General features: G+C 27.4%; 1 protein-coding gene across 3 annotated transcripts; it reads left to right on the forward strand.

The window, feature by feature from the left end:
- LOC130665369 (QRFP-like peptide receptor) lies at positions 1 to 25,819 on the forward strand. Of its 3 annotated transcripts, none has more exons than XM_057465704.1 (10): positions 3 to 214; positions 5,076 to 5,433; positions 5,728 to 5,858; positions 16,178 to 16,299; positions 17,041 to 17,164; positions 18,177 to 18,382; positions 22,051 to 22,186; positions 23,256 to 23,416; positions 24,065 to 24,226; positions 24,438 to 25,819. In XM_057465704.1, the coding sequence occupies exons 2-10, from the start codon at positions 5,289 to 5,291 to the stop codon at positions 24,445 to 24,447; spliced, it is 1,197 nt and encodes a 398-aa protein (XP_057321687.1). In that variant the 5' UTR covers positions 3 to 214; positions 5,076 to 5,288; the 3' UTR covers positions 24,448 to 25,819. The 3 variants fall into 3 exon arrangements, with proteins under 3 accessions (XP_057321689.1, XP_057321687.1, XP_057321688.1); XM_057465705.1 differs by having other exon boundaries at positions 49 to 68; XM_057465706.1 differs by lacking the exon at positions 24,438 to 25,819 and having other exon boundaries at positions 1 to 214; positions 24,065 to 24,230.
- Positions 25,820 to 26,252: the final 433 nt, after the last annotated feature.

Raw genomic sequence — 26,252 nt, forward strand, 5'->3', positions numbered from 1 at the left:
TGCTTTTACGTCGGGATGCCGTCGGGTTCAGTCTCACGGCGTCTCGCGCGCGAATCACTTCTATTTCGGTATCGTGAGTTTAAATTATTTTAAAACTATTTATTTTTAAATTTTAATCCCACTAATAAACAAATCAATAACCCAAAAAAAAAATTCAAAAATCAAAATTCCAAAATTTTTTTTTTTTTAAATTAATTATGAAATTTAACACCAGGTAAGAAAGTAAATATTCAATATTTATTAATATTAAATTTCTACAACTACATCATAAATATCAATATCAATATATATACATATATATAAAGTTTATAATGTCGACGTTGATAGGTGATAGTTGATAGTTCAAAACACCTGATGCCGACGTCATGGTCACAAAAAAAAAAAAAAAAATTAATTACTGACATTAAATTTTATTATCAATTAAAATTTTTTTTAACATGTGTTAATTTTTTTTGTTTAAATCAAATTTATGAGTTAATAGTAAAGTGATTTGATGAATAGACGTCTTTAAATTTTACACGTGTTAATTATATGTGTAGAAAGTCTCAATACATTTCTAACTATTTCTATATATATATATATGTATATATATTTATAGGAGATCATTATTATTGAAGTAGACTAAGATGTACACGAGTGTGTAATCATCAGCAATCATCATCACGTCAATTCCTTATAGACTTTTAGTATACGCGAGTTGAGGCTGAATCGTCGGTTAATTTTATTAACAATACATAGCTTTATATATATATATATATATATATATATAAAAGTAAATAAGGTCAATTGAAATGTGGTTGGTATATTTACGCACAAATGAACTTTTAATGTGTCGATTTACGAACGATTAAACCATCAATTGCCAATTTATTATTTATTTAAGATCACATGTGTTTAATTTGTTATATAATTTGTTTTTTTTTTTTATATATGTTATATAAAATAAGTGGAAATGTAAACAAGATTTATGGGGCAGTTAAAGCAACCGCTTGAGCTTTTAATACTTTTTTTTTATATATATTTAATATATTTATGGAGGAGTGCCGGTTTTAAAGAGAGTGGCGGTAAGTATTTGGGGGAATTTAAAAGTGAGGAAAAATAATTAAGATTGAATTGGGTTGCGGTAGATCTGATTTTTGTTTTTTTTTTTTCGGGGGTCTGGACTCTGGGAATTTTTAGTGAGGGATTTTGGATTGGTATAAAGTTTTTGAAATTTTAACTGTGATGTGAAAGATTAGAGAAAGTCGAATGGAGATACAATTACGATGCGGGCAGAGTTTAGTTTAATTATCGGTAATCGGGATCTGTGGTACAAAAGTGCGGAGTGATTGGATTTAGTTTGGGTATCTGGGGGCGACATTGCATAGGATTAAATTTTGAGGGTTTTGTTTATTTGAAATAAATGTAGATTATTTTTCAAAAAGGAAATCTAGTTTTTTATTTTTTTGGTGAAATTATTTTTCAATTTTGGGGTACCCGGGTAAAAATATTTAGCCGAAATTAGGACGAAATCATAGAATTCTATTTAAAAGAGCCGATATTATAGAATTTTATTCCAAAAGGCCTCAATTTTACCAAAGTCACGCGAAAACAATAGAATTTCATTGAAAAAGGCCGAAAACCGATTTTTTTTTTGAAAGAGGACTAAATGCTGCCGAAATTGTACCGAAATCAGACCGAGGCAAAATTTTATTCGAAGAGGACTAAATATTGCTGAAATTGTAGGATTTTGTCCAAAAAGGCCTAAATTTTACCGAAATCACGCAGAAACAGTAGAATTTTATTGAAAAAGGCCGAAATTAGGGCAAAAACCGATTTTTTTTTAAAGAGGACTAAATGCTGCCGAAATTGTACCGAAATTATGCGGAAACAGTAGAATTTTATTAAAACAGGCCATAATCAGACCGGAAGCAAAATTTTATTCAAAGAGGACTAAATATTGCCGAAATTGTAGAATTTTATTCCAAAAGGCCTCAATTTTACCAAAGTCACGCGAAAACAATAGAATTTTATTGAAAAAGGCGAAATTAGGCCGAAAACCGATTTTTTTTTAAAAGAGAACTAAATGCTGCTGAAATTGTACCGAAATCAGACCGAAAGTCAAATTTCATTCAAAGAGGACTGAATATTGCCGAAATCGTAGGATTTTATTCCAAAAAGCCTCATTTTTATCGAAATCACACAGAAACCGTAGAAATTTATTTCAAAAGGCCGAAATCAGGCCGAAAACAAAATTTTATTCAAAGAGGACTAAATATTGCCGAAATTGTAGAATTTTATTCCAAAAGGCCTCAATTTTACCAAAGTCACGCGAAAACAATAGAATTTTATTGAAAAAGGCGAAATTAGGCCGAAAACCGATTTTTTTTTAAAAGAGAACTAAATGCTGCTGAAATTGTACCGAAATCAGACCGAAAGTCAAATTTCATTCAAAGAGGACTGAATATTGCCGAAATCGTAGGATTTTATTCCAAAAAGCCTCATTTTTATCGAAATCACGCAGAAACCGTAGAAATTTATTTCAAAAGGCCGAAATCAAGCCGAAAACTGATTTTTATTCAAAGGGGACTAAATATTGCCGAAATTGTAGAATATTGTACAATTTTGTCAAAAAAGGCCAAAATTTTACTGAAAACAGTCGGAAAAAGTAGAATTTTAGTGAAAGAAGACAAAAGCACCCCGAAATTTCATTATCGGTAATAAATAGGCCGTACATTAGCTGATAAATTAATTCGGCCTATTTTCAGCCATTAGTATTTTTTCTAATAAAATTATAGAACAGAGAATTTTAGAGTTTTCAGTCATGTTTTACAATCATCGGCTGAATTTTGGCCTTGTCTTCACTACCTGGATCTTTTGACGGCCACTTTTCGGCTGAGAAAAAATTTTATTACTTTAAAGTTTGAAATTTTTTTACCTGGATATTAATTATTATTAATGATTAAAATATTATTAAAAGAGCTCATGTATGAAAGTCGTCAATTAAAAGTGTGACAAAAAAAATACTAATACCTAAAATCCGGATATGTGTAAAATGAAAAAGAAAAAAAGCTCTGTTGAGTTACAAAGGACACGAGAAAAAAATATTTCATGAATTTTAATAAAAGCTCTAGATTAAAATTAAAAAACAGAGAAAAAAAATTGAAAGGCTAAAATTAAATTTTAATATATTTTTTCTACGCATTAAATTCTCATATATTAGTAATTTTAATATGAGTAAAAAAAAAAAATCAACATCTAAAACTCTTAAAACTATTTTATTTATTTTACGATAGAGCTAATTTTACTACAGTGTAGTAAATTAACTAAATGAAAATCCAAACTAATAAAATTATATTTTTATTTATTTTAGTTATTATTATTATTATTTGCCGTGTATCGATATTGTAAATTCCTATGCCTCAAAGTCCGAGTAGAGAATCAAGTGAATTTATTTATTTATTTTTTTTGCCTTAGCCGGGATTCGAACCCTGATCTCCCGCGCGTGAGTTCTAGTCTCAGGCCAACGCTCCGCAGTCTCCTTTAGCTAAAGCCGAATTAACGAGTAATATATATTCAAATACTCTACCCCCAGTCGTTTATTTAAATCTTAATATTTAATAACAAATTAGTAAAATTCCAGTAATTTTTTAGCTGCCGTAATAATTAATATTATTGTTCCCACTTAAATAAATTACTATGCCTAGTTTCTTTCAGTGATTCTCGAATTTTAATCCATACTCAATATTCCTTCCTCCAAATCATTAAATCCTTCAATGAAATATCTAATAAAATATATGACAATAATTGAACACAATTGAAAAAAAAAAAATTAAGTATTATTGATATTTGAAAAGTAAGTGTTCTATTACGGGCAGACTAGTTGAACTTGAAGAAAACTTAAAATAAAATTTGTTGGAGTAAAATTTTATAATTTGATTTATTTATTTAATTTATTTTTTTATTTACCTCCGCGGTGATATATTACGACAGAGACCCCAGGGTCCTCTTGGACACCGCGATAACGTAGCATATCTATCGTGTCTCGTTAGTTGATCACATTCCACCCACGAAACCATTAAACCCGATCTAACTTGGATTTTTACTATTTTTTTTCAACTTTTTATACTTTTTCTCCTTAACTTGTAATTTATTTTATTACCCTACTTTGTTTATCTTTTTTATCGCTGTATCAAATGTACATCTGATATATATTCATTGTGAAATATTGATCATATTTTTTTTAACTTATAAAAATCTAAAATAAATTTTAATTAGAAAAATATTAAATTAAACTCTTATCTACTCAATTTGAAATTTAATCAATTATTTTTCACCCTCAGGTGAAAGTCATTACTGATAGAACTGATTACAATCGCCGATAATTTTCTATCAATAAAACGCAATTATCATTTTTTTTTTTTTTTCACTGAAAAACTTCTTATTAAAAGGAAACTTCAAATAACTTATAAACTATTGAGTTTACAAAAAATCCAAAGAACACTTTTTTGTAGAAAATTTAATTTCCTATAAATTTAGTCTCTTATATTTTTATCATATTTTTGATAGGTAACTCGTAATCCCAATTCTAAGTACTCAGTTTACAAAAATTATAAAATTTTCATTCTTTAAATATTTTTCTACTTTCAAATTAAAATTCTGACTAAAATATCAAAAATATGACAAATATATAAGAATACTTTTTTATAGAAAATTAAATTTCCTACAAAAAAGTATTCATAGACTTTGTCCATAAACTCAATATTTTAGACACAATTTTGATTCAAAGTCAACTGTTCAAAAAATTATCAAATTTTCATCCCTCAAATATTTTTCTCCCTTCAAATTAGAATTCCGACTAAAATATCAAAAATATGACAAATATATAAGAATACTTTTTTATAGAAAATTAAATTTCCTACGAAAAAGTATTGATTAATTCTGTCCACAAACTCAATAGTTTCGCCACAATGTTAATTTAAATTCAACTGTATAATAAATTTAAAAATTTCATCAACTCTTGTTTTTAATAATCGGCACTCATTAGTATTATAATCATAATTATTGTTATTAGGATTTAATATTTACTGTTTCAGTTCGTCTAAAACACGTATCTCATGGATATTTGAAACAAGTCCTCATTACCATCAGTATTGTACTAATCAACATATGAGTCGAGCCAACTAAATAACCGCGAATTTAAACAGAGAAATATAATTAACAATCATAATCCACACATACATACATACATACATATATACATATATACTTATATTTTCTCTGCAAATTATATAATTCTATAACATACAATGAACGAAACAACAATTCCATTCAACGATACCGATGATATCTGGGGGGATTACGATTTAGACGACTCCCTGAATTTTTTTGATTGGTCGGAATTAGCTCCTGCTCTGGTTATTTACTCGATCACATTTTGTCTTGGATTAACTGGTAATTAAACTCTTCAATAATTAATTCAATTTTTTTAAACGGCCCAGTACTTGACCCAGAATTTTACTGACCACAAAAATGGAACATATTTAATTTTACTCCCGCCAAAAATTTGAATTCAAATAATAAATTTTTTTTTTACGCGCATTTAAAAATTCTACACTAGTAATTTTTGATTATTTAAAAAAAAAATTTTTGAAGGTCAGAATCTGGGTCACGGTCAATGAACGGGCTATTGAACTTCGGATTTATATATTTATATAATATTTATATATATAAAATTTATTTTAAAAGGTAATGTTGTGATAATAGCATCGACATTATGTCCTAAATTGCGACCACTACCGTCAACACCGACAAATATTTTCCTCGGCGGACTGGCCAGCGCCGATTTTATATTGATCACGTTCTGCATACCTGTCAAGGTGAGTTAACTAAAATATATATATGAAGTTACTAAACAAACTTTTGATAATAGGAAAATTATATCAATATATAAAAGAAAGTAAAAATACAGTCGTGACAAAAATCAACAAGTTAGTTATTGTTACTAAAGTAACATATATATTTATATAGATGATATTAAAAGACAGGTAGAGAGGGAAAACCTCAAAATAAAATTTAGTCTCGTGCCAAATCTACAAGGTCTAAAATTAATGAGATTACCAGAAAACTAGAGTCACCATGTGTTGACAGAGAAGAAGGAAAAGTATATAAATATATATATATTTATATATGTGTATTGGATAAGTGTCGATTGAACGAATGCGTCAATGTTTTTTAACATTTATTTTACTCGAAAACATCTTCATCAAATGTATGAAGTATATATATATATATATATATATATATGTATATATTTTGATTGCATTACATGCATTAGAGAGTACATTCAGAAGATATTTTTAGTCGATTTAATGCTTGTAGTATATATAGTTAGATTATGCGGTCTATTATTGTTTGATATATTTTGGAATTTTAATTTTGAATTCAAAATAAATTTAGTTGATAATTTTAAGGCAAATTTTTTAAGAATAAAAACTTTTTATAATGAGGAAAAAATTGTATGGAAAAAATATTCTTGACTCAAGAATTGCGTATTTGAGGTATGGGAAAAATTTCTTGAACTAAGAAAAAGAAAATTGTTTTTACAGAATCGATATATCGACGATGAAATTTAAATTTTAGAAAAATTTTATTGATAATAAATTCTTGAATCAAGAATATGCATTCTTGGTTCAAGAAAGAATTTTCTTAGCACTGATAATTGGTTGGCGCTCGAAAAATTTATTGATCTAAGAATTAGATTAAAGGGAGTAAATTTGTAAGAATTAAAATTCTTAGTGCAAGAAAATTTATTTCGAGAAATCAGTTTCTTGATTCAAGAATTTTATGTCTTATTTGAAAATAATACAATATTTGATTCAAGAGTATAAATTTTTTCATTGCATGGGGTAGAATTTTTGATTTAAGAATTTCTTGAAGGAAGAAAACGTCACAATTTGAACCAAGAATCGTCTGGAGAAAAAATTTTCTTGATACAAGAAATATTTTTTTAGTTCTCGATTGTTTAAATTTGAGAACATGCGTTTTTTTGACAAATAATTTTACTTGGTTCAAAAATATCATGTCTTATTTCAAAATCAATACTTGATTCAAGAGTATACACTTTTTAATTGAATGAGGTAAAATACTTGATTTGAAAATTTCTTGAGTTAAGAAAATGTAAAAATTTGAACCAAGAATCATATTTTGCAGAAAAATTTTTACTTGGTTCAAGAATTTTATGTCTTGCTTCAAAATAATCCAACAGTCGATTCAAGAGTGTGCATTTTTTAATTAGACAAGGTAAAATTTTTGATTCAAGAATTTCTTGAAGGGAGAAAATGTAAAAATTTGAACCAAGAATCGTCTGGAGAAAAATTTTCTTGATTCAAGAAATTTTTTTTCAGTTCTCTCGTGTTTTAATTTACGAACATGCGTTTTTTTGACAAATACGTTTGCTTGGTTCAAAAATTTATTGAAATGAGAAAACGTAAAAATTTGAACCAAGAAATATATTCTGCAGAAAAAATTTTTCTTAATTCAAGAAATTTTTTCTTCGTCTAAAATTTTCCCACGAGAAAAAATATATAACATATCTGAGGTGACTTATATATCGTCATATAAATATATGTGCGCGTAAGAAAACACAATACACTATTTCTGTGCGGGTTATTAGAGAATTTAAAAAAAATCTTTTGTTCCAATAAATCACCGGCAGAAAAATACCATCGGTAATTTTCGTGCCTTTTCATAAAATCCCAAACATGTCACCGTATTTTTCCTCTAAAAATAAATAAAAATCACAAAGAAAACTTGGTATCTTAAAATGTATGTGAGAACCGAAATAAGCTTTTAACAAAATGAAATTTATATATATACATATATTTTTTTTTAACAAATTTAAGACATTTTAAAACCCCGCGAATTTATAAATCTTCAGATCTAAAAAAAAAAATCCAAACACTCATTCTCATAAATTTTATTTAAAATATCTACCTCTCAACTCATCTCTCTTTTCTCCAACTCAGCAGTAACCCGAAAGTAATTAAAACCACCGAATTTCTGGTCGTTAACTCGACTATCAAAGAATCCATAATTTAAATTGGATTCTTCCAACTTCTTTCCCATCACTCGAAAGCTTAGAATCTTGACAGCATTCCAATTAGTCGTTAGTTTAAAAGTTTAAATTCGTTTCCAATCTACTGAACAACGCGACATACATACACATACAATGCATATACATATACATATATATAAATATATATGTGCACAATACTAAGACACTAGAGATTCGATCATACTTTACTTTCAATCCGTTTATTTATATACTTTGTTTATAGTAAGAAGAAAAGTTAGATTTATCGGTGTTACCCCAATAGTTTTGTTATATTAAGTGACATTAAAAATAAATTCAAATTAATCAGTGTACAGTTTTTTTTTTTTATTTTATGTTACAATATTATAAATATATAAGATTGATAGACTACAGATAAAAGAGAAAATGAAAACAAGTCATATATTTTTAAAAGCAAATAAAGGATGGGTAAAACGGACCACTACAAAAACTTGACATATGATAAATATATATGAAAAAAATTTATAATCAATATGGGACCATATAAGTGGCCAAAAACGATATATATTTTCATATATATAATATAGTAAGCTTTAATATAATTAATTATATACGTAAGTTTATAAGTTAATACATGTATTATATATATTTATAATTATATATGTATACTTATAAGTTAGCACATATATGTATTACATATATTGATAATTATATATGTAAATTTGTAAGCTAGTATATATATATAGGGGAAGGAGGGGCAAATCGGGATAGGCCGGCAAAATGGGATACCCTCAAAATTTCGTCAAAAATTTTTTTTCTCGAAAAACTTTCAAAAATGGTCAAGAATGACATCTAATGTCATTTTACACTATTAAAAGCTAAAAAAAAACATTTTTATATTTTTTGCAAAAAAGTATAATATTGGCGCCAATTTCAAATTTTGAAAAGAAATAACAAGGAAAAACTTCTTTAAAAATATGTTGAGAGTAAATTTTATTACTTACATCAATTTAGAAAGACATTATTACATCAATTTTATTCACTTGAAAAAAAAAAAAAAAAATTTACTTTTTTTTGGGGTATCCCATTTTGCCCGCAGAAAATAAAAATTTTTTTTCTGATGGCAGTCTAAAATTCGTTATATTTATTTCAAATAGAATCAAAATAAAGCCAATTTACGATATTTGTGTCCCTAAAAACTAAATTTTTCGTTAAGTATCCCGTTTTGCCCCCCCTTCCCCTATATATATATATATATTCTGAAGACAATGTTTGAATCTTATAACAGTGAGAGGAAGACAGAAAAGAATAGATTTAATTTATTCTTACATATATGGGGAGACTTATATGGTTCTATATATCGAAAAATATACAAAAATTTATAAAGTTAATACATGGTATATATATCGTACCATATAATGATGAATTATATATGTATTCTTATTTGTTTCCATATATAAATAACATTTATTTTTGAATATATTAAGATTATAAGTTTTCAAATATATAAATAATATATTGTAGTTATACAGAAATATATGAAATCATATAAGGGAAAATATATATAGAAATATAATAAAATCGACCAAAATCTATATATAGTTCTACATAAGATTTTATGTATTGTCAAATACATATTTATATCTGTAACATATATTTTTTTTTATATGTTTACCATATATGATATTTTCATGCGCGTATTTACGACTCAAAATTTTTGTAAATTTTTTTTTCAAAAATTTTTCAATGGACTCATTGTACTGTTGGCCGCAAAAAATAAATACGGTGTCGTCTTCGCTATATTTGAATTTTATATAAGCTATCTATTTTCAATCATTTTTTTTGTCTTTATTTACTAGGGGGATTGGAAATCTCTTTTTTCACTGCGATTTTATACAAACAATTTAAGTAATCATTTTTTTTTTATTAAAAAAAAAACATTTTTACTTTTTTTGGGGCAGGTCCGTTTTACCCAGCAGGAAAAATTTTTTTTCTATGGTAACTAGAAATTTGGTTTAATTTCTTCAAATTTAATGAAAGAAGATTCACACGTTCCCATGCACAAAAATCCATTACTCCCTTAACGTTTACATTTCGCCCGTCCTGCCATATATATATATATATATATATATATATATATATATATATATATATATATATATATATATATATATATTAGGGTGGTCCTTATTTTGGACATTTTCGAGTTTTGATGCTCCCAGAGGCTTATGTGGTTCGAAATAAATAAAAAAAAATATCCTCAAAGTTTCAGGTCTCTATCTCAATTTTAACCCGTGCCGCACAGCGATGTAAGTTTCCCATTTAAATAACACGGGGTTTTCGGCATTGAACGATTAAGTTTTTATTCCGGCTAAAGTAATTGTTCGAAAAATTTGAAACTCTGTAGACTTTATCCTCATATTAGCAGCTACTCCTCAGAATTTTTACAGATTTTCAGCTACTATAATTTTGGGGGTACAGCATGATGAAAAAAAAGAAAAAAATTATTTTTTTTATTTTTAGCTAAAATTTTTTTCAAATAACATATCAAATCAGTCTGCATCCTTATCAGAAGTTCTTACTCTTTTTCATTCTCGCACCTAATTGGGTGAACGGTATATCTTTGTTGCACTAATACAGTAATCAGGAACTTTGCATTAGTGTGCAGTATTTAGTAATTTCGATATTATAATACACAAAACTATCAACCTTTTGTTTATTATATAATAATATTTATTATATAATAATAAACAAAAGGTTGATTAAATAAATTATTAATAAAATAGATCTCTTTTATAAATAAATATAATAAACTTAAAAAATAACAAAAACAAAATTTGCGACACGTGGTCCCGTTGGAATTAAGAGCTCAAACTTTAAGGGAATTTTTTTCTGCCGTAATTGAAACCGTTTGTGAGGTGATCGTAATAAATTCAAAAAATCCTTTTAAGGAACACTTTACTGCACACTAATGCAAAGTTCCTGATTACTGTATTAGTGCAACAAAGATATACCGTTCATCCAGTTAGGTGCGAGAATGAAAAAGAGTAAGAACTTCTGATAAGGATGCAGACTGATTTAATATGTTATTTGAAAAAAATTTTAGCTAAAAATAAAAAAAATAATTTTTTTCTTTTTTTTCATCATGCTGTACCCCCAATATTATAGTAGCTGAAAATCTGTAAAAATTCTGAGGAGTAGCTGCTAATATGAGGATAAAGTCTACAGAGTTTCAAATTTTTCGAACAATTACTTTAGCCGAAATAAAAACTTAATCGTTTAATGCCGAAAACCCCGTGTTATTTAAATGGGAAACTTACATCGCTGTGCGGCACGGGTTAAAATTGAGATAGAGACCTGAAACTTTGAGGATATTTTTTTTTATTTATTTTGAACCACATAAGCCTCTGGGAGCATCAAAAATCGAAAATGTCCAAAATAAGGACCACCCTAATATATATATCATATTCTTTTTATACAGTTCCGATCAAACTTTTTATTCTCTTGAATTTTTTTCGTTCAGCTTTAATTGAAAATTTCCATCTCTCAACAAATATGTATATATACATTTATATGTATATATGTAAATATATTGCGTAAATATATAAATTGTTATTATTAAATAAATAAATCAATAGTTAACAATATTAATTAAATTTATTTATTTACGAAAAAAAAAAATTCATGTAAATTAAAAAAAAAAAATTTTTAATTGATTGAGCGAAATTTAAAATTCATAATAAACATGTAATACAATTGTAATTAAATCAACAAATCAATAGTTACCAATCTCAATTAAAACTGCTTTTTAAAAAAAAAAAAAAAATGGAAACGAAGAAAAAAAAATTGCAATCGATGGCGAGAAACTTCAAATTTAAAATAAAAAAAATTTGGAAAATCCAAAAGTGCACACCTCGAACGCTCATGTTATGTTTTTTTTTAAAAGTTAAATTTCGAATAAAATTGAATATCCCGCTCTTTTCCTATAGAAATTTCCATGGTAAATATACGGTAATAAAAGTAAAAAAAAAAATAAATAAGGAGAACATTCCTAATGAAAAATGGCGGCAGTATGTGTTTGTTTACATGTAAGATTGCCGGTTTTAACCGTAATGATTTATTTTTAAAAAAACGAGAAGGCCTACAGTAGTGATTTTCGAAAGGAACCTTCTTTGCTTATTTCTGAAAATTTTGAAAAAAAAATTAAGTAGTTTCGTCAAGTCGTTCTCGAGATATCCGTACCACGCCGTTTTTTTGAACCACAGACTAATGGACGTCCACGATAAATTTTTTTTAATGAACTTTTTTTTATATTAATACATATTAGACAAATTAAAAAAAGTATCAGGATTATTTATTAGTGTTTCAGCTTTATATTGATGTGTTTTTCATAATGTGTAAGAGTAATAGAAAAAAAATATATGCACTTTAATGAGTGGAAATCGTGTGACCTTGACAGGTCGGTTATAAAGCACAACCTCTCCGCTTCGCTTCCGAGGCGTGCAAAACAAAAAATGCATTTTAAGAAGGGTTTAAAATTGTCTTTCACTGAGAAGAGAGTATGAATAATCGGATAGAATTCACTGCGTATTTGCAACTATTTCGTATCCGGTGCATAATACCCATTAATTAGAGCGGATATATTGTGCTTGGAGACTCACTAATCCGTAGTGGGTCGCATTGATTCGGATTTAAAAAACACATCAGTGGATTTTTTATACAAAAGACCAGAAATTCTTTATTTTTGTCGCCCAAGTGTTTGAAGGATCAAAAAAATGTGGGAAATTATAAATCGAGATTATTTTTAAATCTGCTGGCCATTTTGCCCCACATTTTTTGCAACGACTTTTATTAAAAAAAAAAATTATTAAAGTTTCTAATAGAATTTATTAAAAAATTCTTATTTGATAAAAAGTAAAAAAAAAAAGTATATATTTATTTCCAGAAGCTGAAAACTTCAATAAACTTAAAATATAAGAGAGCGACATAAAATTTCAATAAAAGTTGTAAAAATAAATTTTGTTAAATTAAAAAAAAAATAAAAAAAAAGTTATGGCCATAAAATAAATACAAGCGTTTTCTGATTCGCGAATAAAGAAATCAGCTATTACGTTGTCTTTGAAGTGTAGAGGGAAAATATTTGCGAATCACTTTCATTTCAAAGCCTTTGTACGTGAGATGAATAGAACAAAGTACGTTAAAAAAAAAAAAATAAAAATAAAAATTACTTACAAACTTCACTTTTTTTGTACACATTTTTTCTTTATTATTTATTTTTACTTTTTTTACATACGCGCTAAAAATAAAAAAAAAGGGGTAGTAGTTGGTTCAATAACTCGATTCGAGAATTTTTAGTAAACACGGAAAAAATTTTTTTTTTATTAAAAAATCGTGTTTCATTTTGCCCCATTATGTTCCATATATATATATATATATATATATATATATATATATATATATATATATATATATATATATATATATATATATATATATATATATATATATATATATATATACACATATATAGTGTATGTCAATGTATAGAAAATTGAACGCCCTTTTAAATGAGTACCCACATGCCATATTTATTTAACATATTTTTTAAAATATATATTAGTATATATCTATGAAGATATATGTATGAAAAATAAATATGGCATGTGGGTACTCATTTGAAAGCGCGTCTTATTCTCTATACTTTTAAGCACGCAAATATATATGTATATTAAGACACAACGGGGCAAAATGAGACACAATTTTCGAGAGAGATAAACAAATTTGTTTTCCAAATGTGACCCATTTTACTTTATAGTAAGTTTATTCCAGATTCCGATATAGTAATTCAGACAACAAACACTAAAAAAAAAAAAATTTATATACAAATATTTGTGAAATTCATTTTCTGCTCGTTCGTAAAAATGGAAGATAATTTAATATAATGTAAAATTTTTTTTTGAATTATTTTTCCCCTTGGTGATGATTGAGTGCCTTGGGTTTTAATAAAATTAAAGTGAATGATGTAGCCAGTGAATTTAAATGGTGAATGTGTAGATAGGGCTTTCACTTTCACCGTCAATTGTACGTCGGTTATTAAGTTTAAGTACGTGAAGACGCTCGTTATCCAGTTTATTAAGTATCTAATGAACGGATAAATTGTGTCAGTAGTCAGTGATATGCTTAATCAACTTTTCAATGGATTACAAAGGATCCGAGCAGTTGGATTACGGAGAGAAATTTCAATTCTAATTATTATGAATGGTTTTTTTTTTTCTTAACTTTGTCGAGATCGGGCACAATGGAACTACTTATCATTTTTTTTCTATTCACTTTACATTTAACTTTCCAATAACTCAGTTTTGTAATTAATTAGAGTAAACATGAAATGTTATATATGTTACTGAAATTTGATATATTTTACTCATGTACAATAATATATTCATTACTACGCTAGATTGAAATACATATATTTTCATATTGATATTACTCAAACGTATAAATCTATCACAACATATATATATAATATATATACATATATTTGAGTGCATATAAACATAGAGAATTCGACGTCCTTTCAAATGAGTACCCACATGCCATATTTATTTTTAATTATTTTTTAAACATATATTTTTGTATATAAATATATATGTCTTGAAAAATGTTTTGAATAAACAAGGCATGTTGGTACTCATTTTAAAGTGTATTTAATTTTCTATCTTATGCACTATATATAAATATATATATACATATTTACATTTTTTTTATTACATGAAAAAAAAGAAAATTTGAAGCTCTTTAGAAAAAGTTTCAACATGATATATTTATTATAAATTAATAATCTACAAAATTTATATATTTTCTGCATATATATGAGTATTTGAATAATAAAAAAAAATATTAAAATATAAGTATAGCTTGTTGGTATTCATTTCAAAGTTTATAGAATTTCTGATATATATGTATATACATAGTGCATAAAATAGGAAATTAAATGCGCTTTAAAATGAGTACCCACATGCCATATATATTTTTAATTATTTTTTATATTTATATATTCTCATATAATATATATTTTAAGAAATATCTTAAATAAATATGGCATGTTGGTACTCATTTTAAAGGGCATTTAAATTTCTATCTTATGCACTATACATAAATACATATATTTATATATATATATATACATATATATATTTTTTTTATTACATGAAAGAAAAGAAAATTTGAAGCTCTTTAGAAAAAGTATCAACATGATATATTTATTATAAATTAATAATCTACAAAATTTATATATTTTATTCATATATATGAGTATTTGAATAATAAAAACAAATATTAAAATATAAGTATAGCTTGTTGGTATTCATTTCAAAGCTTATAGAATTTTTGATATATATATATATATATATATATATATATATATATATATATATATATATATATATATATATATATATATATATATACATAGTGCATAAGATAGGAAATTAAATGCACTTTAAAATGAGTACCCACATGCCATATATATTTTTAATTATTCTTTATACATATATATTCTCATATAATATATATTTTAAGAAACATCTTAAATAAATATGGCATGTGGGTACTCATTTTAAAGTGCATTTAATTTCCTATCTTGTACACTATACATAAATATATATATATATATACACATAATATGTATATACATATATACAATTCAAATTGAACATGTATATTAATTAAATTATAGCAAGCAAATTAATAATGGGTCAACAAGTACACTATAAAGGCATTCGATTAACCGTAAATCCAAATTATAATTATAATAATAATAAATCGCGTTAATATGTGGTCGGTTGAATAAAACAGTAGTTAATCGATGATAATTCTCCCGGTCTACACATACCATAAACTGCACTACTCGACTTGTAATATATAATACCAGCCCGATAAATACGCAATTAAGTTCAGTATACATGGGTGTAAACCCTTCAAGCTGCAGGGCACTTGTAATTGCCGATGGTTAACACTTTGATTAATGGAGATTTAATAAAGAATCATTAAGTCAACTTTTAATCGAGATAATTTAATGTTCCGGGTCAACACAATATAATTACTGTTGTTGTTTTCGGTTCGCAGATTGCCAAATTATTTTCTTACTCCTGGACCATGGGAGCGTTTGTTTGCAAGTCGGTCCACTATGTCCAGAGTGTTGCGGCTATTTGCTCTGTGCTCACTTTGACGGCGATGTCTATCGAGAGGTAAAATAAATTTAAATTTAAACCATTAAATTTTTGAATTAAAATGATTATTTTTCAATTTTGGAAATATATTGCGCGCCCCTAAGTCAATAAATTTCTATATCATACCCCAATTATCTGAGTCTAAATCTTATCGGTATCGGTAGTAAATCACTTGATATTTAGTACCAATAAATTATATATATGTATATACTTTTGGGACGATCGCTCAAACGATAATTTTTTATTGCTACCCCTTACAATATCAATTACATTTTATTGACAATGGATGAATGAACATTCACTTGTTGTCATCGATACTGCAGGATTCAATGAATAAAGTGTACACGGTGTCAATTTATATTCATGAGTCGATCGTGTCAACTCGGCGAGTTTCAGCGGAGCATCCATATTTTGCTTTGTACATCCGTTTTTTTAACCCCATCAAAAGTTTATTGAATCTTTTAATCCTTTGCGGGCTTTTTTACTGTAATTTTTTAAAAACCAGCAGACAAATAAAAATAAATTTTTGAGTTTCCCGGTTTGGAGGTTTTATTTATCAGAGAGGGCGCAGACTTTAAAGCTCAACTGGGTGGTGCCTAAGCATCAGCTTTAGTACAAGACGATATATGAGTTGCTGATAACAGCAAGTGTCGGTATCGATACTCGATATCAAGGAGTTTATGTTGACATTTCGACATCTCGAGTGTCTTCGCTGCCTGTATCTGCTCTCAGTCTACAAATCAATTAATTAATTTACAGATATTACGCGATAGTCCATCCAATGAGGGCTCAGTACACCTGCACCATCAGCCAGGCGAGACGAATCGTCATCGTAACCTGGACTGCATCATTTTTTTTGGCCATTCCTATCATATTCACCCAAGTAAATTATTATTATTATTTTATATTTATATTTATATTTTTAAAAATAACTCACTTGCACTTTTATTTAAACCCGAAGGAAAATATGTCGCTGGAAAAATTTAATATTTTTTTATAATAACGATTTTGTTTTTTACTAAAATCCAACACAAGTTTTTTAAATATTTTTAAAAATTATAACTTTTTATTAAATACCGAGTTTATTTTATTTTAAACTCTATTACTTATATTTTTTTATTATTCATAAATTTATTTACGGCCGGTTGTTACTTATATTAATAATAATAATATTATAAATATTATCGATGCAATAAATAGGTTAGTGTAAAATCCTCAGTTTTTAAACTAAAATCTTTTGTCGGTCCGCGTAAAAAAAATTGTGAAAAAAAGTTTGAAAAGTACTGGCTACGCTGGACTTAAAAATGTCAGACAATGACTAATTTTTTATAAACTATTTTAAGAATTGTGAAAATGCAGCAAAAAAAAACGAGAGTCGATTTAAAAAAATTGACAGTTTTATGAATGGGAAAAAATCCCGGAATTGACGCTTTGAAAATCGAGTCAAAAAAAATTCTAAAATTATGCCCTAAAAAAAAGTCAAAATTTAATGAGTTTTTTCCAAAAAATTTATTTTTTTAAATTCCCAATTTAAATTCCAGATTCAAATTTTTAAATTTTTAAAAATTGCCGCCAGAAAAATAATTCTCACTATAGTCCCCAGTACATTTTTTCCCCTTAAAAAAAAATCAATTTCACCATAAATCGAATATTTTCTGCCGTAAATTTAAAATCCCTTCCAATTTTTAACCCTCCCATGACAAATTTTTCCTCATTAAATTACCACCCACCCTAAGAGCGACCCGCAAAAAAAAGTAAATTCCACTCACCGCGACACGTGACAAAAAATCAGAATATCTAAACCCGAATGAAGATCTTCCGGGTCCATATCTACCTGACAAACTGTCATCCGGTCTATTTAAAAAATTTTTATCGCCATTTCTTATTCTCTTTAGATCCATAAGCCCGTGGGTGAGCGCATACCGTCTTTTTGGTGTGTACGTGACTCGGATTCACAACTTCTCTGGCGTCTACATGAACTTTATATGCTTCTGCTGGTCCTCGTTGTCCCCCTTGTCGTTATGGCGTTTTGCTACACCGCCATATGCTGGGAAATTTGGCGCGTTATGAAGCGAAGATATCACATGACATCCAGACATGCGTAAGTCAAATTTATCTGATGTGCATCAAATATACATATTTCATACATATACATATACATGTACATATATATACATCTGCAATAGACATATACCCTCATGTCAAACCAACAGAACAAATAAATATGTGACAGTGATTAATTTTTTTTTTTTCAAAGTGGATTAACTTTTCCCGATACAATATCCATAAAATATAGATTAGCATCAGTCCACTTTTCTTCATATATATATATATATATGATTTAGTGGGCTACTGTAATATAATATATGAGATTATGTGAAACTTTAAGCATAATATTAGTTCACGGATCGTTTTAGCGGCTGTAAAAGTTGAGTATATAAACAGCAAATCGTTTGAGCGGTTTGACCTCGTCATATATACTACTGGATATAAAAGTATGAACATTACTACGGAAATATTGGATTTTATTTTTCATAAAACCGATTTATTTATACTCAAATATTTACCAATTAATTTAATTTTTGATATTTTTTTTAATAACTCGTCAAATATTTATTTTATTAAAAAAATCAAAGAATACTTTTTTGTAGAAAATTTTATGCTAAACAAATTTGTTCACATACATTTTTATTAGGGCTGTACATCTAAACCGGCTTAACCGGTTAAAAAAGTTAACCAGGTTAATTAGCTGGTTAGCTGGTCAGCTTAGCTAATTTAACCGGTTAACTTCATTAGCTTGGCTAAGCAGCCAAAGGCTTAACCGGTTAACTCAAATTAGCTAGGCTAATTAGCTGAGGGTTTAACCGGTTAAATGGTTTATTTTTTTTTTTCATCTATTCGCTACTTTATCTTAGAAAATGTATAGGAAATATCATATTTCTTTAATTTTAGACCGAAAAAGCTATAACAAAAAATTTATACTATTAGTTCAAAAAAAATTCTCTACAATTTTTCGAATTATTTAATTAAAAATATATCGCGTTACTAATGCCAAAAAGGTGTATCTCAAAATATACGCCCTTTTGGCTCTGGTGAACCAAAAAGGGGTATTAAAAAATCTTTTTTTTCGGATAAACTTGGGAATGTTACAACAAAATATATCTAGAAAAAAACGAAAATAAAATTTTTTTTGACATACGCCCTTTTGGCTTTAAAACCAAAAAATTTGAAAGCCAAAAGGGCGTATCATTTTTGTTCTTTTCAATTATTATTGATTCTTAGCAAAAAAAAATCAAGAGAACAGTAAAATCGATGACTTTACAACTCAATCAATTGAAAAAAAATATTAAGTTAAATGAAAAAAACATTTCCAAGTTGATCAGAAAAAAATTTTTTAAACGCCCTATTGGTTCTGCAGAGCCAAAAGGGCGTATATTTTGAGACACGCCCGTTTTGCATTAGTAACGCGATTTATTTTTAATTAAATAATTCGAAAAATTGTAGAGAATTTTTTTTGAACTAATAGTATAAATTTTTTGTTATAGCTTTTTCGGTCTAAAATTAAAGAAATATGATATTTCCTATACATTTTCTAAGATAAAGTAGCGAATAGATGAAAAAAAAAAATAAACCATTTAACCGGTTAAGCCCTCAGCTAATTAGCCTAGCTAATTTGAGTTAACCGGTTAAGCCTTTGGCTGCTTAGCCAAGCTAATGAAGTTAACCGGTTAAATTAGCTAAGCTGACCAGCTAACCAGCTAATTAACCTGGTTAACTTTTTTAACCGGTTAAGCCGGTTTAGATGTACAGCCCTAATTTTTATCGTATCTTTGATAGATGATTAATCAAATTAATTTTAAGTACACAAAGTTTATAAAAATAATTGAATTTAGACTTCAGTCTCTTTAAACTGGAATTCCGACTAAACTATTGAGAATATGACAAATATGTAAGAATACTTTTCTGTAGGAAATTTAATTTCCAATAAATTTGTATCAATACATTTTTGTCATATTTTTGATACATAACTTGTAATTTAAGTTTTAAGAATTCAGTTTACAAAAAATTATGGAATTTTTGTAGATCAAATTATTTTTTAGTCTTTAAATTAAAATTCTGACTAAAATATCAAAAATATGACAAATATACAAGAATACACTTTTGTAGGAAATTAAATTATCTACAAAAAAGTATTGATTAACTTTTCTCTTAGAGTCGATAGTTTATACGCAATTTAAATTCAAAGCAAAAATGGGTATAAAAAAATGAAAGTTATCTTCATATTTTTTTTTTATTATTATGAAGTTTTTTTTGTGGACATAAAACTGATAAAATATAAAAGTTAAGTAAGATACTCTATTAGAGATAGTTATGCAAAAAATATAATAGACAATGGAGATTATTTCTAGGTAATACTCATATATTTACTAATAAATTTTGATAGAGCCCGGCCTGGATTACGTTATTTCGAACATATGATCAACAGATAACACGAAAACCCACTCGAGATTAAATATATTTACTGAGGGTCGATATGCTTCTTCATATACACTAAATATTATCGAGCTTTCATATTTTTTTTACCCTGATTACTTACACGCTGTAAAAAATCGGGAGTTAATCCGGATTTTATATAAATCCGAATTTACTTCGTCACTCGAAGTTCCTGGGGTAAAAAAAAATGACTCTGCATGGGAAGTGAATGGGGATTTTTTTGAGCGGGCGACGGGGTTTTATTTAAATCCGCAGTCACTCCGCTCGGAGTTTTGACACTTAAATAAATTTATGTTTAATAGAAATAACTTTTTTATGAGAAATATTATTATTTTAATAAATAATTTACTCAGGTATTGATAATTAACACATAATATATTATGTTTTTAATTTATAAAATGTTTTAGTAACTCACTAAATTATAATTTCATATAATCCATAGTAAAAACATTTAATTATTTAATTGTTATGGTGACGTAGTTTTTATGGGAATATTTTATATTTCGGTAGAATATAAAATGTTATTTCGCGGTTTGGTTGATGTGAGTCATGTGACAGTTTGTGGCTCAGTGAAAACTATATTAATGATGGAAAATGGAAAATCTATTTCTTTAACTTCATAAGCGTGAAAGTTTTAATTATCAGCTGGTTAGAATTTTTAAAAATTATTTCGCGCGAATATTTGAAAAGGGAGCTCGTAATTATTTCCGTACTCAATACAAATGTCTAAATATAAAAGACCAAACCTCACTACGTATTAGTAATTTACCCCGCGAGTTTTTACTACACAGAAAAAAAAGGATTTCTTGGTGCAAGAAAAATTTTTCATTATGAAATGAAAACAAAAATTTCCTCAGGACTAGAAAAAATTTATTGGCGCAAGAAAATTTTTTATCGCCCCAAGAAAATTTTCCTTTTCAATTCATAATGCAAAAAATTTCTCAGGGCAAGTAAAAATTTTCTGGGGCGAGTAAAAATTTTTCGCGCCAAAAAATTCTTTTTTTCTCTGTACGATTTCATTCTGCGTTTTTTTATAATTAATATTTTCCAAAACTTTCCCTCGGAGTAAATTTCTCTCTGAAGGGGAGTGAATAAAAAAAAACATCTACTCTGTGTTCCCTCCGAAAATTGTTCCAAAAATTCATATTTATATTTTTCGCGGGAAAATAAATAAATAAAATGAAAATACTTTTTGCGCGGGAAAATATTTTTTTCAAAAAATGACTTAAATTTTTTTTCTGTCTATCTGCTCAGTAAGATATTTATATATTTTAGATTGAGTCCAACGATATCCACAAATAACGGAGAGTGTATCCTCATGACGGAAAGGGGACGAGTGGAAAATTCACGACGATCTCGAAGCCGACGTGAAAATACTAGGACAGAGGGTGAATCCCGGACTATAAAGCAGGTTTACAATTTTTTTTTTATTTTTATAAATCTTATTGTCATATTTATCATAAATCTTAATAAAATCTTAATGATTATTGATGTATTTTTTTTTTTACTAAAATATATATGAGGCAGATGAAATATGGACTTTTCATATTTATGAATTGACCTGAGGTCAATTTTTTTTTTATTTTAAGGCAATAAAAATTCAAATTAGAAACTTATAAATTATTTAATAAATTGATTTTTTGAGTTATTTTATTTTTCATGCCCGCGTCTTTAATCGGAATTTAATTTTCAATAATAAGGCGACGAGGAAGCCAATAAATAACCGAATCGTGTAAAAGCGAGTCGTTAAAAGCTCGACTGATTTCGAGGTATTGAAGTTAATAAGAATCAATACACGATTTATTTTTTTTTTCAATGGAGGGATTTGTAGAAGTACAGATTAGGGGCAAAATAGACCGCAGTAAATTTTTTTTTTAATTGCAGATGGACAATATGGGCTGCAGTTAATTGACGTCAATAAATTTTTCAATTTTAAAAAATATTTTAATGAATTTCTCAATTAAAATTTTAAGACCCATCTTACCCATAGCAAGAAAGAATTTGATTTGAAAATAACTGAAGCTAACAGAAAAAAATTATGTAGAAATTTTGAAAAATTGACCATTTTGACCCAAATTAAAAATAATTTTTTTTTTTTATGTTCGCCTTCAATTTTTATCGCACGCCTGATTACTAAAAATAAATTAAAATTATTTCTGACAAATTTTGAAAATTTATTTGGTGGCTCATTTTGCCCCCATTTAAAAAAAAAATTTTCTGACATTTGCTCCGAATTTCAATCACAAACTTGATGATAAAAATCTCAAAATTTATTTGGCGGCCCATTTTACCCACGTAAAAAATTTTTTTATTGGAACGAAAAAAAATTGTTGGCGTAAAAAACGGACTTTTATTAACATCAGTAAAAATAAACCGCAGCACTTATGAGATTATTTCGAGCTCCGCGTGAAATTCAAAATTTCCAATTAATTAATTTCTTAAGTAATCACTCAATTAATAGACAAAAATTTTCCGCCCAGGTCGTGAAAATGTTGGTGGCAGTGGTGGTTCTCTTCGCAATCTGCTGGAGCCCTTTGCTTATCGACAACGTGCTCACAGCTTACGAAATTCTGCCGCGGATAAAACATGGCTCCATCAAGCACATGAATACCGCATTCCAATTAATGGCCTACTTCAACAGGTACCTAAATCCTTAAGCCCTTATTTACCCCCAGTAATCCGATAATCCTTTTTGATCCTTTTCCCGGCTCTTTAATTAAATAATCGATAACTCATTTATCAAGTTAACGACTTAATTAATAAATTTAATTAACTTCACTCACTAATTATTCGATTAATCAGATAATCCAACAAAAAAAATTCTACGAAAAAAATTATTTCTTGGCTCAACAAATTTTTTTTCACCTCAAGAAAATTTTTCTTGGCTCCAGAAATATTTTTCTGGCTCAAGAAATTTTTTTTCACCTCAAGAAAATTTTTCTTGGCTCCAGAAATATTTTTCTGGCTCAAAAAATTTTTTTTCACCTCAAGAAAATTTTTCTTGGCTCCAGAAATATTTTTCTGGCTCAAAAAATTTTTTTTCACCTCAAGAAAATTTTTCTTGGCTCCAGAAATATTTTTCTGGCTCAAGAAATTTTTTTTCACCTCAAGAAAATTTTTTTTGTCTTAAGAATTTTTATTCTCACCCCAAGAAAATTTTTCTTTTCAATTCCAAATAAAAAAAAATTTATGAGGGCAAGTAAAAATTTTTTAGAGAGGAGTAAAAAATTTTTTCGCGTCAAGAAATCATTTTTTTTTTGTCTAAATTTGTCTATTATATTTTTTTTAGCTGCATTAATCCAATAGTATATGGATTTATGTCGAAACACTTCAGAGAGAGTTTCCTGGCAGCAGCTTGCGGTGGTTGGTGGTGTTGTTGCCGTAGAAAAGTATATACACCCCCGGTTAAAAGGCATCCGAGTCTCAGTCAAACAAGGACGACAAGTGTTAGGTAATTCATATTTACATAAATTTACAAATATATATATGTATATAAATAGTACGTGTTTATTATATAACTTTGCTTGAGTTTACCCGAAACTTTGAGTAATTAAATTATGAGGAAGGGCATGAAAATACTGATAATTAATAACATTAATCGATTATTATGATTGTTCTTGCGGAAGTTGACCGGTAATTTCATTAGTGACTGTTTGTTACAGGTGGGCATGACAGCTTAATCGGCGGGATTATTAATTTCGTCAATACCAAGAGCATTTTTGTTCATGAATATAAATATATGTAAGCTTGACATATCAAAGTTTAATGGAGAGATTTTTTTAAATTTATGTGCACAAGGACAATTTAAAGAGAAATAAAATTTTTTTTGTAGAGATCAATGTTTTTTTATGTGGGGTTGAAAAGTTAGATCTATGGGAGGGGGGGGAACTGATCCCAATTTTGACCCATGACAAGTGATCCCAGATAACTGATCCTTTATTATGTAGTAAAAAAATGTAATTAGAAATAACTGGTTCTGATCGGTGGGATCAGTTGACTTGGGATCAGTTGTCATGGAGTCCAAGTGATCCCAGACTTGTGATCCCATGAAAACTGATCCCTTATCATGTAGTAAAAAATATAATTATAAATAATTGGTTCTGATTGGTGGGATCAGTTGTCATGGAGTCCAAGCGATCCCAGACAAGTGATTCCATGAAAACTGATCCCTTATCATGTAGTAACAAAATATAATTAGAAATAATTGGTTCTAACCGGTGGGATCAGTTGACTTGGGATCAGTTGTCATGGAGTCCAAGTGATTCCAGACTTGTGATCCCATAAAAACAGATCCCTTATCATGTACTAAGAAAATATAATAAGAAATAATTGATGTTTTGATCGGTGGGATCAGTTGACTTGGGATCAGTCGACATTGAGCCCAAGTGATCCCAGACAAGTGATTTCATGAAAACTGATCCCTTATCAAGTAGTAAAAAAATATAATTAGAAATAATTGATATTCTGATCAGTGGGATCAGATGCCCTTGGGATCAGTTATCTGGGATTACTTGTCAGGGGCCAGTTGACAAGGAATCCAATTGATCCCATGAAAACTGATGCCTTAATATATATAATAAAAATAAAATTACTACCAAATAAGGTGGGATCAAAACTCCTTGGGATCAATGAATCCCTTTTCCTATCGAGTGATCCCATAGCGACTGATTTCTCAATCCATACAAAGAATAACAGATACCACAAAATCATGTCTTGATCAGTGGGATCAAATGGTCATTGGGATCAGTTAAAATGGAACTAAATTTTGAAGAATATTTTGTTGGAATTCATGAGTAAAAATTTACGAAAATACTTTTTAAAAAACGAATTCTTATAATTTTAAGATACTAACATATAAGCATACGTTAGCATTAAATATATGGATAATACGCCCAAAAATTCATTTAATTTATCAAAATTCGTTGCAAGTCGCGGTAATTTTTGGAAAAATTATTATCTTTTATCCTCTCCCTGTATTATAGATATGAGTAATGTTCAAATTTCTAAGTATGATATGAAGTATTTGTGTTTATTTATTATCAGTGTTGTCTATATATATAAATATATATATATATATATATATATATATATATATATATATATATATATATATATATATATATATATATATATATATATATATATAATAAATTGCACTGTTATGATTAGTTAGACTTTTATGTGTAAAATATATAGCAATGACGCATTTATTTATTAAATTTTTAGATCTTTAAAAATATAAATATATGTGTATATATATTTATTAATGTTATAATATTATTTAGTTATTTATGTTTCAATAAATAAAAAATATATAAACATTGTATTTATTTGTTTATTTAATATAAATATTTGTTTGAAGATTAAAATAAATTTTCAAAGTTAAATATATATAATATATTTATGAAAAATATAAGAATTAAAAAAAAAAATTTCATTTGAAAAATATCTGCAGTAAATATAAATATTTATATGTA

Source organism: Microplitis mediator, chromosome 3 (assembly GCF_029852145.1).
Source record: "Microplitis mediator isolate UGA2020A chromosome 3, iyMicMedi2.1, whole genome shotgun sequence".
NCBI classification, from domain to species: Eukaryota; Metazoa; Arthropoda; class Insecta; order Hymenoptera; family Braconidae; genus Microplitis; species Microplitis mediator.